General features: G+C 33.4%; 2 protein-coding genes across 2 annotated transcripts; both read left to right on the top strand.

Annotated features, from left to right (window-relative positions):
* The first annotated feature begins 4,502 nt into the window (after positions 1–4,502).
* Positions 4,503–7,920, top strand: LOC124845714 (protein Dr1 homolog). Its single transcript, XM_047322860.2, has 6 exons — positions 4,503–4,672; positions 4,769–4,824; positions 4,956–5,045; positions 5,610–5,704; positions 6,745–6,813; positions 7,530–7,920. The coding sequence occupies exons 2-6, from the start codon at positions 4,770–4,772 to the stop codon at positions 7,689–7,691; spliced, it is 471 nt and encodes a 156-aa protein (XP_047178816.1). The 5' UTR covers positions 4,503–4,672; position 4,769; the 3' UTR covers positions 7,692–7,920.
* A 414-nt stretch (positions 7,921–8,334) lies between these two features.
* LOC124845712 (protein MIZU-KUSSEI 1-like) lies at positions 8,335–10,379 on the top strand. The gene is made up of 2 exons (XM_047322859.2): positions 8,335–8,498; positions 9,238–10,379. Exons 1-2 carry the CDS (start codon positions 8,376–8,378, stop codon positions 10,036–10,038), a joined length of 924 nt encoding a protein of 307 aa, XP_047178815.1. The 5' UTR covers positions 8,335–8,375; the 3' UTR covers positions 10,039–10,379.
* Positions 10,380–12,802: the final 2,423 nt, after the last annotated feature.

Consider the following 12,802-nt stretch of genomic DNA (forward strand, 5'->3'; position numbering starts at 1 on the left):
AGTGGTGAAACAACTTGTCCACCTAAGCTACCACACAAGGTTAGTCCGTCTAACACATATGGCCAAGGAATATCATATTATAGACTAAGACCTCCTACTACTCCTCACAACATAACCCACACTTCTCTACTTGACATATGATGGTTATTAGAATGTCAAGATAATCCTTGAAACGTAATCCCTACATCAATACATACACTACTTGAAACAATCATAAGAAATTCCATTTAGAACTTTTTCCATAACATTCTTTAATCATGCATACATCCATGTTCATCAACCATAAAACATCCATAATTTTGACATAGGTAACCATTGAATGTATAAACAAGAATAAAAAAAATACAAAAAGCAGAACATGACTTGAAATAGGACGCTTAACGCCAGGACTGACACCCAGCGAATCAGGTCTCTTCGCCCAACAAGTCAACCTCCCGCCCAACGAATTAAAGAGAAAAAGGGTCCAAACTTGTAGGGGGAGAAGTTGCACTCAACACCCAAAATGGTTGCTTAGCACCTTGGAGTCAAGTGACTTTCTAACTTTCTAGAGCTTAGCGCCACACTTGATTTGGATGCACTCAAGACCTATCCAAATGATAAAATCGGTATCTTTAACACTGTAATTGATTTGAAAACATTTTTATACCTCATATTTGATACCAATTTGCTTAATTGATTTGTGACTCAGTCCATCAGATCAAATCAATTACCATTACAACCCCAAACACTAATAAACATACTAAAGACTCCATTTCAGCAAAATAAATGGATAACGAAGTCCTAAATGACCTAAAAACAAACTCCAAGCATCAAGTTCATTCAATGTACCACTCCCACAAAATTTCACTTGTTAAAACCCCTCTATTTTAGACCAAAAACCAACCATAACTCAGTCTTTCACTCCACTAAGATCTAGCAACAATTCTCAACTAATTATAACATAAAATCCACTAGCTCAAACAACCAAAACAAATAACATTCACCAAGAAATCATAATAAGGCTCTTGCAATACCAAACAACATATATTTAGACCAAGTTTAATCAATCGAGCTTTTCAAAAATCCTATTTACTCAATCTCCACAACTGAGTCAATTTAATCCAATTAGATCGCATTAACTTGGATTATCAAAGTACTAAAACAATAGAAATGAGATATTTAACTTCCCTTACCTATTAGAAGCTTAAATAGCTCTAAAGAATCTAAAAGTGCTTCCTTAGCCTAAGAAACTCTATTTGTTCTTACAAAACATTGAATCATGATCAAGGTACGCGGTTAAAACCACTTATCAATAGAGAACCTAAAAGAAAACTTAAACGACACATGCGACAAAGCCAACATTGCATGTATTGGAAAAATATGAAACTAGAGAAAATAATAGAAACTAACTTACTCTTTGAAAAAACTGATCGAATAGAAATGAATATATTATCATAATGACCACTTAGACACGTCCTAATATTCAAAGAATGAGTTTTAAAGATTTAGTATGTGTTTTAAGTAATGAAATTCATTAACAAAATTCTATTTGTACTTTTAGCTTTTTAATATTAAAATAACATAGTCTCATCATTTAAACCACGTTATCAAATCTATAACTTATTTTCTAAGTTATGACATTACGCAATTAAAAATAATATAAATAAAATTTTAGGCATAAAAAAGTAATATTAACAAAGTATGAAATATTTAGAAATAAAAGAAATTACCGAAAAATATTCCAATACTTACAAATAGTTAAGTGAGAAAACATGGTTATCCCTTAAATATTCCAGTAATTAACATACTTACAATAACATTGATTAAATAATAAATTGTTATCCCTTTATTAATACTCGGAGAAACGTTTGTATTATCTATTTTTTTTTAATATGTGATACTTCGTTACTTTTATATTTCATATAAATATCTATAAGTTGAATAAAAGTAATTTAAGAAAATAAATTTGTATAAAAAGGATTGTAGCTGTAATTGAAGTGCGCACAGTTAGATCAATTGATAATTTTGAAAATATAATTAAGGATAAAATAAAAATATGAAATGTGTAAGAAAAGGAAGAATCGGTCTGAGAACTATATTAACATAGTACATATACGTAAACTATTAAAATTCTTTAAAATTAAAGAGTTCATATACATATTTAAGCTTGTAGGTCTTCGCTTACCATGAAAGGTGTATCAACCATTATCTTATACTCTACTCATATCAAAATAATATGATAATTGTAAAAGAAAAACAACATAGAAAAGACAAGAATGCAGGGTAAGTTAGTGTTAAAAATTAAACTTCATACAATAATTTAACTATATTTTATATTAATTCAACATTTATAAAGTAATATAATTCATATAAACATACATATAATTGACTCTAAACTCAATTATCTAGATACATGCTTTGACATAAGGATTCATTGTAGGTGTACACTCGAAGTAGTATTTATACTCTGCAAAGTCATAAGCACATGGCCTATCACCCTCCTACTAAGGAGGTTAATATTTCACGCTTAAGACTAAATGTATCGTGAAAGTCGTCCAGCGAGACTTGTCTTGCCCATCCAGTATCAAGTCAATGAGTTCTTTAACTTTGATTTCGTTAGTGAGTAAATTCTCGCCCAATGATCACCAAGTCAATAGATCTTTGACTTTGACCTCGTCCAACGAGTATATGCTCTCACAATGAGTTTGCTTAATTATATAGAATATAATTATGTAGATTTATGTCACGCAAACCTCTTCAATTCAGTCTAACACTAACCACAGATACTAAAACAATCAACCATCATATTATGCAAAATTCAATAACTTAATTTACTTCAATTACAAGATCAATAATTCAACACATCAAAATTCCAATCACCTTATATTATTAAAGATAATTCAAATCCCTAATCTCAACTCAATAAGTTAATTTTTATCAATGTAACTAGTTTATCTTATTTGAAAGATGATCAAACGACTTTAAAAGTCCTAAAAGAGTTCCACAAACACATGAAACTCTATCCACTCCTACGAACAATAGAAATACAATTAAGATACACAGTTATGACAATAAATCAACAGAGACTCTTATAAAAAATTCATGCCTCACATGCAAGCCAGAATCGTTTTCATGCACAGAAAAAGAAAAATACACAAATAAAGGAAAAAAGTAAAAACTAACTTACTCTTTTATAGATAAAAGAAACTGATCAGATAGAGTTGAAGATTTCGTCTGAAAGATTATTCCGACAATCTTTAATCTTCAAAGAGATATTATAAAAAAAAGAAAAAAAGTTCTTATAAACAAACTTTAAAAAAATTATATAATTTTAAATAATGAAATTTATTATCTAACTTCAATCTTTAATTTAAGCTTTTAATATTAAAACAACTATGTCTCATATTTAAAACTTGTGATCAACATTTAAAACACAAATTTCAAGGTTCTTACATATATATATATATATAATAATAATTATATTAAATAAGTAATTAACAATATTTATCTTTCACATTAAGTAATATAATTAAAAGTAAAGATAAAAGGCTAGTTAGAAAATGTGGAAGGTTTAAACTTAATAAATATGGATAACTGTAAAGAAACACATAATTTATGTACAAAAGAAACATATCCCTGCTTCATATTTAAAAAAAAAAAAGTAACCAGGAAAAGCTAACCTTGTAGTAATGAACAGGACCAAACTCGGACGACGAAATTCAGCTCCATCAAACGTGTGTCTGAAAATTATATATTTTTTTAAAAATAGTTCTCTTAAAATTAAAACTTCAAATTCCGTTTAAATATTTTAAAACAAAAAATTATCGTAATTTTACTTATTTAATTTCAAAATATTTTATTTATAATCTTTGAAGTATATTTCATAACTATCTAATGAATACAATGAAAAGTTTTGACAATATAAATTTTATGTTCGATCTTCAATACTGTCATTAAAAAACAGAAAATTGAAATCACTTTAAAAACCAAAATTATAATATTTTTTAATATTATTAATTTAGTTATAGTATTTTTTAGTTGTTATGATATAATGGATAAAGAATAAAAGGTATATTTTGTTTGACGGACGTGATTGATACATTATTTTAAAGCTGACAATAAATAATTAGTAGGTGCTTGCATGACATATTATTTTTTAATCAACCCACAGAAATAAATTTTGAGATATATTTTTTAATTACTGATAAGAAACTTAGAAAAAAATATTTTTAAAATAAAAATTAAATGAGGACCTAATCCTAAAATAATTTTAAAGGACCAGGGAGAAAGAAAAAAAAAGTTTTAGAATTTTATAATTAGGGAAGAGAGAAAAATGAATTATTGAGGAGATGGAAACAAAAGAATGACGTGGGGAGGAAGTAAGATATTGGTTACGTGACAACAGAAAGTTTGTTGTGGGGTCCCGCAAGCAGTGGGGAACGCGCTGGGGGAGCGCGTGGGGGAGGTTGACGTCAACGTGCTTTTGGGTTGCCCTAACGCAAGGGAGGGCATGACGGAAGAACTTGCTGTTTCTCTCTCTCTCTTGTTCTTATCCATCGCATTGAAAAGCAGCACCATCACCACACCACACCACACCTTGTTTTCATAAATATGGGACTCTCAGCCTCAGCCTCAGCCATGTCCACCATCTTCCCTTCTTCTATCAGTTGACTCTTCCACCTCTATTCATTAGGTGTGTTCTTCTTTCTTCGCTTCTATTTTTCTCAGATCTGCTTTTTCTGTTTCTCTTTTTCTTTCTCTCCTTTTGTTCACTCGTTTTCGATCTCAGGATGGAGCCTATGGACATAGTTGGAAAGGCCAAGGAAGACGCTTCGCTTCCTAAAGGTATCTCGCTAGATCTTTTTTCTTTCTCAGATTTGTTATTTTGGATGCTTAATTGTAAAGGAATGTATTTTTTTTTTCTAAATTCAGAGAAGTATTTTTATATAGTGTTTGAAAGATCATCTTTCTCGCAGCAACAATGACGAAAATTATTAAGGAGATGTTGCCCCCGGACGTGCGTGTTGCCAGAGATGCGCAGGATTTGTTGATCGAATGTTGTGTCGGTGAGGCTTGAAAAACGAAAACGCTTTTCGAATTTTGTTTAATTTATTGTTGAGTGAAATTTTGTTAGTTCCAGTGTTGTTTTTGAACTTTTTTTGTGTTCCGTTTTTTTTAGGTTTAGTGGTCTCTTGTGTAGTTTTATTTTCTGTGCTGAATGGTGTCTGTTTGTCACACTGTTCTGTTGTTTTTGTGTCAACTGTGGTTTTTTTTGGTAGATTAGGGTTAAATGGTGTTCGTTTTTTTAATTTCACCTTGGGTGTGTACGATTTGTTAGTGACACACTGGTCTTGGGTAGAAAGTAACAAAGGGGAGGGGAGAATTTACTAGATCGTGTTGTTTGACCTGTAAATGATGTGAAATGGAAAGATGGATTTTATGTTTGAGGGTAAATGCATTTTTATTTTTATGTCCAGACTTTTGCTAATTGCGGTTTTTGCTCGTGTATGGTATGTATGGGCAGCAATACATGTTGCGTTGGATTTAATTCTGTTTGGGGTTTCTAATCTTTTGTTCAAATTTTTCTCCTTACTGAATGTGATTTTGTATGTTGATCTGTATCATTATAGAGTTTATAAACCTTGTCTCATCTGAGTCCAATGAAGTCTGTAACAAAGAGGAAAGAAGGACGATTGCACCAGAGCACGTGTTGAAGGCTTTAGGGGTATTTTTCTAATGATTGATCTGTTGTTTTACTAAAGTTTTCATGCGGATGCTTTCCAATTTGTATTTCGTTATTTATTTGATATCTTCTTTGATGTGCTGTATTCTGTATTTTATTATCTTACATTTGTTTTTTGCATGAACAATTGAACATGTGCGTTTGTATGTGTGATTCTCAATTTACTTTGTGTTGTATTGTAGCTTGATACTCAAATGTTGCAAGTGACATTAGTCTGATGAGCTGATTCCTTGATTATACTCTGTCTGACTGTAATCAGAATATGGGCAATATAATTTATTTTCGTTGTGTATGGAATTCTGGATATGTCCGAACATGACTATACAATTTTATTTATTTGCTACATAAGTTTGCACTGTAGCACAAACAATTTTCTCTTGGATGGCGATACTATTAGCTGGTAATGGCATTGGATAAAGATTCTTCGTATTTTGGAATATGGTTCTAAAAGCAAAAGTTAGTAATAACAATGCCGTCTTTTTTATTCTTGTATTTTTATTTGATAGTCAAAATGAAACCCCTAGGAATTCACCTCTTTTCACATCCCCAGTGAGACTGGGCTACTGCTTTCCAAATCACGGAATGAATATCTCCAAGTGCTTTCTCTTTAGCCTGTCCTTTCTTGCTTATTATTTTTCCTGTCCATCCTAAATGTTGTCATGTGCTTCGTGCTTTCCAGACATTGAAATGTGTCAACTCATGTATACTCTTATTTTTAGAAGTAAAAATTGTTCATTCCCTTCTTTTTATGCAAACATTGTTGATAATTGATTGGAGCAATATGCATCTTTGTTATAAATATATATTTAGTATTTTATCTTTGTCGTATAAGATTTTGTTTAGAATCTTTTAAATAAAATGATTTCTTTTCAATGACCAAGTGTTCCAAACATAGTACGTATTATATTATTTCCTCTGTTGTTACTATATTAAATATTCTTGAAAATGTTATTATCAATACAAGTAATTTGTACGCTTTTAAGTGATTGGGTTGGTTATTGATTTCCACATGTTTTTGACAGGTTCTTGGATTTGGTGACTACATCGAGGAAGTTTATGCAGCATATGAACAACACAAGCTGGAGACAATGGTGATTGTTTAATGTTTAATGGGTTCATGGGCATGATATATTACCATTTGACATTAGAATTGTTTGTCTTCTATCTTTCCACAATTGTTTATCGGTGAACAATATTATAAACCATTTCTTAGCTTTTATTTGATGATCTTTGTACCACACTAGTGGAGTTGCCAGCCTGTCTTAATGTCGTCTGTCATAGGGGAGAAGACCAGGTTGACCATGGTTCTCTTGTTATCATACTGATTGCCTGGTAGTATGACCCATGCAAGTGTTGGAGATCATAATGGTCCTGATACCTAGGGTTTACTCCCCTTCTCCGCTATTCTGTTTATAGTCTGTTGTTCGGGAGCATGATCTGTTGTGTGGTTTTGCCCTAGTCTAGGCTCTTGTACGACTTGTAGAGGAACCCACTAAATTTTTTTGGCTGGTGAAATTGATTTATGAATCTCGAATTGTGTATATGGTTCATTCTATATGCTTGTGGGAAAGTATTATGTTATCGAGATTCATGATGCACGACTGATCCATCTTGGCTATTGGTTGATGAATGGCATGGCATTTTTGTTTTCATAGTATCGGTTCTGAATTTTTTGTATTAATGCTCATTGTGGTCACTATTGATCAATATGATTAGAAAAGCGAATTTTCCAACATCAAATACACTATTGTTTATAGATTGGCTTGAGCAAAGAAATATTTTCTGATTGGTTTTTTTAAAATTCCAGCAAGACTCTTTGAAAGGTGCCAAGTGGAGCAACAGGGCTGAGATGACAGAGGAAGAAGCATTGGCTGAGCAGCAAAGGATGTTTGCAGAGGCACGTGCTAGAATGAATGGAGGAGCCATTACTTCCAAGCAGCCTGACGCTGACCAAAGTTTAGAGAGCTAACTTAGGACCTTTATTTTCTTAAAGCATAGGCAAGCATCTCCCGACTCTGTCCTATGCGTTGATTAGCTCGATTTTGCACAAATACCCATTCACTAGTTTGATGGTCTACGTGAATGTGCTCGACATTTGTGTTCTTTTTAGTAATCCATATTTGTAAGTTAATGATGTAATTATTGGAGTTCGTCTAAACCTTCGTTTATTTAGAATTACATGTAAATTATTTCATTTACCTATTGTATCTCCTAAACTAGAAGCACTTGGCTTAATTTTGACAATAGTAGCTATATTAGATTGTAACAATCTATTATAATCTGTTATAGTTAATATGTGAAAGGCCATGAAGGTTTCCATAGAAATTAAGTTCGCTGACAACTTCACATTCATATGCCCATTTAGCTCTAGTCTAATCTTATATTCATTTAAACGAGTTTATGTCACAAATGACTGAACGAATTTATGAGTGAGAATATTTGATATTAACATTTTAATTCTCATGTATTGACAAATGCCTAAATGCCAAAACCAACTTTAGTATGGGAAGTCATTAAAACAAGTTTTGAAATATATTTCTTCTATGATTGGTTTTATTCAGTCAACTAATCCAAAATATTGCGATATCAGTTGGTGAAATTAGTTTTCACACATGGTGGGATTGAGAATTGAAGACAGAATCTTCCCAATACGATGAATATTGAAATAATTATCGGAGGCATATCCTTGCCTAGCCCTGACATGAATATAGAAAGTCTCAGAAGATGGTATACTGATACCAGTTTCAATTTGAAAGGCCGACTCGAATTCAACAATGTGAGTTGATGGTTTATATCCTTTTAATTCATGATTCCTCTTTCTATAATAAGGAACTGGGGTGATGATTTTGGGTAGAATTAGAAAGTTGTCTTTGAAGAAATTAGGAGTAATAAGATGGAGTAGGGAGGACTTTTTGTGGGGCCAAATGGGGAGGTGTCAGTTCGTAGGTAGGTGTAATGTAGTGTCTGGAGGCAACATGAAGCACGAGAATTCAGTAACTCTCAACTGATGAGTGATGATGTCACCACCACCGTGAACCGTTGCACTAGAAGACATGGATGCAGAAGAGAGTGGCACGTTGAGATTCAACAGTGATAGCTTTGGGGTTTGTTTGTTTTGGCTTTATTTTTTATCCTTTTCTACCGTTTCGGGTCCTCAAGTCAAAAGAGTTAGTCAAGCACAATCCCCTCTCCCTACCCTACAAGAAAGTGAAATTACGAACACTATGTCTCCTTAGATTCCTTTCTTTTTCCACTTGTAATGCACATTATCCCATCTCTTTTCGATTTACTACATCAACTGGTGGGGACTGCCCATGTTTCTTTTGTCAGGATTCTCTTGCACCACTATATACCAAAGGAGAGGCCTGGAATCACAAAGAACAATTAATTAAATTTAAGGCCTCACATATCCATCGCCAGGAATAAAAAAGAAGCAGCTAGATTCTCTCTCTGTCTCTCTGTCTTTCCCATCTATTCTTTAAGCAGCAGCCACCCTTTTGGTTTTTCTTTCTCAGATGAATACAGTCATGGCCAGAAGCTCTCAAGAAATGTCCTCCAAGAGGCACTTTCACTGGACAAACAAGGTTGGGACCGAAGATGGTGAAGCTCCCACTTCAGAATCATTCTCAACCCTCATCCAGGAGGAGAAAAAACAGGATGACAAGGTTTTTGTTGCTCCTGAGACTCAACCACCTACAGCAGCCACAGCACATGTAACAAGGAAGAAGCTGCAGGCAGTTGCGGTCTCCAGGATTCGCTCTGTTCTCACTGTTTTCAACAAGAACCGTTTGAACTCATCTTTTGGCCTTGGTTCTCGCGTTGTAGGCACACTCTTTGGCTATAGACGTGGCCATGTACATTTTGCATTTCAGAAGGACCCCACTTCCCAGCCAGCCTTCCTGATCGAGCTCGCAACACCAATCAGTGGTTTAGTTCGTGAAATGGCATCTGGGTTGGTCAGAATTGCCCTGGAATGTGATAAGGAGAAAAGAGCCGAGAAGAAGTCTGTAAGGTTGCTGGAAGAGCCTGTATGGAGGACTTACTGCAACGGCAAGAAGTGTGGTTTTGCAACCAGAAGAGAGTGTGGGCCGAAGGACTGGGATATCCTCAAAGCAGTGGAACCAATTTCAATGGGTGCAGGTGTTCTGCCAGGAAATAATAACAATGGAGCTGAAGCAGGGCCAGAGAATGAAATCATGTACATGAGGGCCAAGTTTGAGAGAATTGTTGGGTCCAGAGACTCTGAAGCCTTCTACATGATGAATCCAGATAGCAATGGAGCTCCTGAGCTCAGTGTCTACTTGCTTAGAGTCTAGTAACCTTCCTAGATCTGTTTATTATACTTAGTTTTCCTCTTTGTTTTGGGTTATTGGTATACTACTTGCTTAGCTCTTCAATCATGAAAATGGTGGTCTAATTCTCTTCTGTTTTGTTTTTTTTTTCATTTTGTTTCCTGTGGTATAAGAAGTGGGTTTACCTTTTTTTTATCTCCCTTTTTTTAGAATAGGCGAGTAGGCTAAGTAAGTCAGGAAGGTGGGGAATATGGGTAACCAATACTTTACAGCAAATTGGTGTGGGTTGGTCATGAAAGGTGTATATGTGTAATTTTTCTTTTCCAATCCTTTAATTAATGACGAGAGACGGAGGTTAATGCAAATCATCATTGTCTTGACACTTTAAGTTGGTTGAATAGCTTTTGCTAAATTCATCATGCCATTTTGTTCAATTCCAAATGGTGAATTGCCCTCTCCGCCGTTTTGTCCTAATAGCTTCTCCATTCAATTAATTCCCTATAATTGAAGTGCTGCCACAACTTAAGTGGATGTAGCACTCTTCCAATTTTAAATTTACACTCAAAAGAAGAAACAAACATTGTGGCCACATCTTATTTTTCTATTATTGGGTTTAATATGTTTTATGTGCCCTTAATCTGTATTCTAATGCTTTCTTTCCCTGTTTAGTTGGGACACTTTATCAGTATCCCCAATCCCACAAAAATTCAGTATTTGGCCTAAAAGTTACTATTGTTGCAATTTTCCTTTTATGCGCAACTATTGTTAGTGAAATGATCCCAATAAATTTTATTGAACCCCAATCATCAAAGTCATAGAAAACTGTGTATATATATGCTAAAGGAAATTTATATCCGATTACTGACAGCAGACCCCATCTTCTCCTTTTTCCTTTTTTTATACATTGGCCATTAACTTTACCTCTTGTTGACTGCTTTTCTTTACTTTGTCTAATTCAAATGCGTGCTACATTTTCATAAGTTTATACCTCATAGTAGTTTGTGCAGCATGAGTTGAAACTTGTAGACTAGCCCAGTTCCCACCACCATTAATGTGGAAGAAGATGGAGCTTTTGCATCATTCTTTTTCGTATTTGCAAGCTAAAAACAGCACTAAAAACTCCTCCAAAATTAAATTTACAAAGAAAAAACTGAAAAGAAAAGAGTGAAGAAGATCTTTTCTGTGGCTATCTGGGTCTCAGCAGTGAAAGTGTGGTACTCTTTTCCTTGTTTTCTGGCTTTCAATTTTCTACTATTTTCCTTGCAACTTGAGAAACCAAACTCCCAAGATTTCTTTCACCAAAACCGAAGTTGTTCATCATCCAGTCATGATCTTCTAAATAAAAGCCAATTGCTGCACATAAAGTCTGGCAAATGCTTTTTACAACCATAATGGCTCCAATTACTACACCAAAATCCCTTAATCCACCACTGGGAAGAGAGATGGAAGAAGAGAGCAATTACAAAAGTTCATTTTGTTTCCACTTTTTAATTTTTAATTGTAGGGTCTATTTGGTGTTGCTGCCTGCATCCTGCTACTAGTTTGGTGGATAACCAATTGATTTCCTGAAGAAAGAAAAACAAAACAAGAGAAGAAGTGACCACCCTGGTGGGCTACATGTCATTATGAGTAATGTTATAATTGAAGAAGCACATCAGGTTGTTGTTTGATTAAGGACAGTCTTTGTGTATATTTTCATAAGACGGCTACCCCATATAAGGACTTCAAGGCACCACCACAACTTGTCCCTTCTCTGGGATATGTGCTGTCTTGGGTCCCACTTCAATGACTGGATCAGATAATTCATTTCATTAAAAGATTCCAATTTCAGATGGAATGCAATGCAGGGTCAGAAAATTTCATGTAGGGTCTTGGAAAATATTTTGGTAGGTCCTCTGGGCCAAGGAACAAGAAAAATTGCTTGGATGAGTTTATGTCTATAACATTAACATATGCTTGTTGTCTCTTAATCCAAACGTAAATAGCACTACCAATAGTTCCATCGTTAATGCTGAGTATATGAAATGTCTAATCATGTGTTAATGTATCATATTCATGGTTCAAAAGAGTATCCAAGATGGCAAAGTCAATACAAAGCTCTTGTCAATTGGGTATGAAAATTGATATAATATTAATAAATGAGTTTATTAGGTAAGATATGTGATTACTTATATACTAAAAATTGGTTTTATATAATTAATACGAGATTTTGAACATTTATAAAATTATTATCAAAATTAGAGTCATATTTGTTGTATTTGTTGGTTATTTTATTGAAGGAAAGGTTGAGAGAGTGGAACAGAGAAAAATGAGAGAGTGGAACAGAGGAATATAAAACTGCTTAATATTAATTTTTGGAGTGCAATTGCTTTTATAAAGCAAATAAGTGAACGTAAATGTACGAAAATGTTGGCCTCTATAACCACTAACAAACTAGTGCTCTTAGTGCCTAGAAAATAGCAAATAAATTCTACTAGTCAACATGACTTTTATTTTCCTAAAAAATAGCATAACATATAATTTTAATTTTTTTTAATTTCCAATAGTCATTAATCAACAGTATTTATACGTAGTAATTACAATGAGTATCGAACACTTTGTTATTTTTCTCTTCAATTTTAATATATAAGCGTGTTGGAAATTAATATAAGTATGAGTCTAAATCTTACATTTGATGAAAATTACAAAGTTAAATACATATAAAAATACAATATCACTATAAAAGTGACATAGACTTTATAAAAAGTAAAGAATAATTAAAACGAACTATCTTACTTGTTTATTGATT

Source organism: Vigna umbellata, chromosome 2, assembly GCF_029865625.1.
Source record: "Vigna umbellata cultivar VRB3 chromosome 2, Vumbellata_1.0, whole genome shotgun sequence".
Classification (NCBI taxonomy): domain Eukaryota; kingdom Viridiplantae; phylum Streptophyta; class Magnoliopsida; order Fabales; family Fabaceae; genus Vigna; species Vigna umbellata.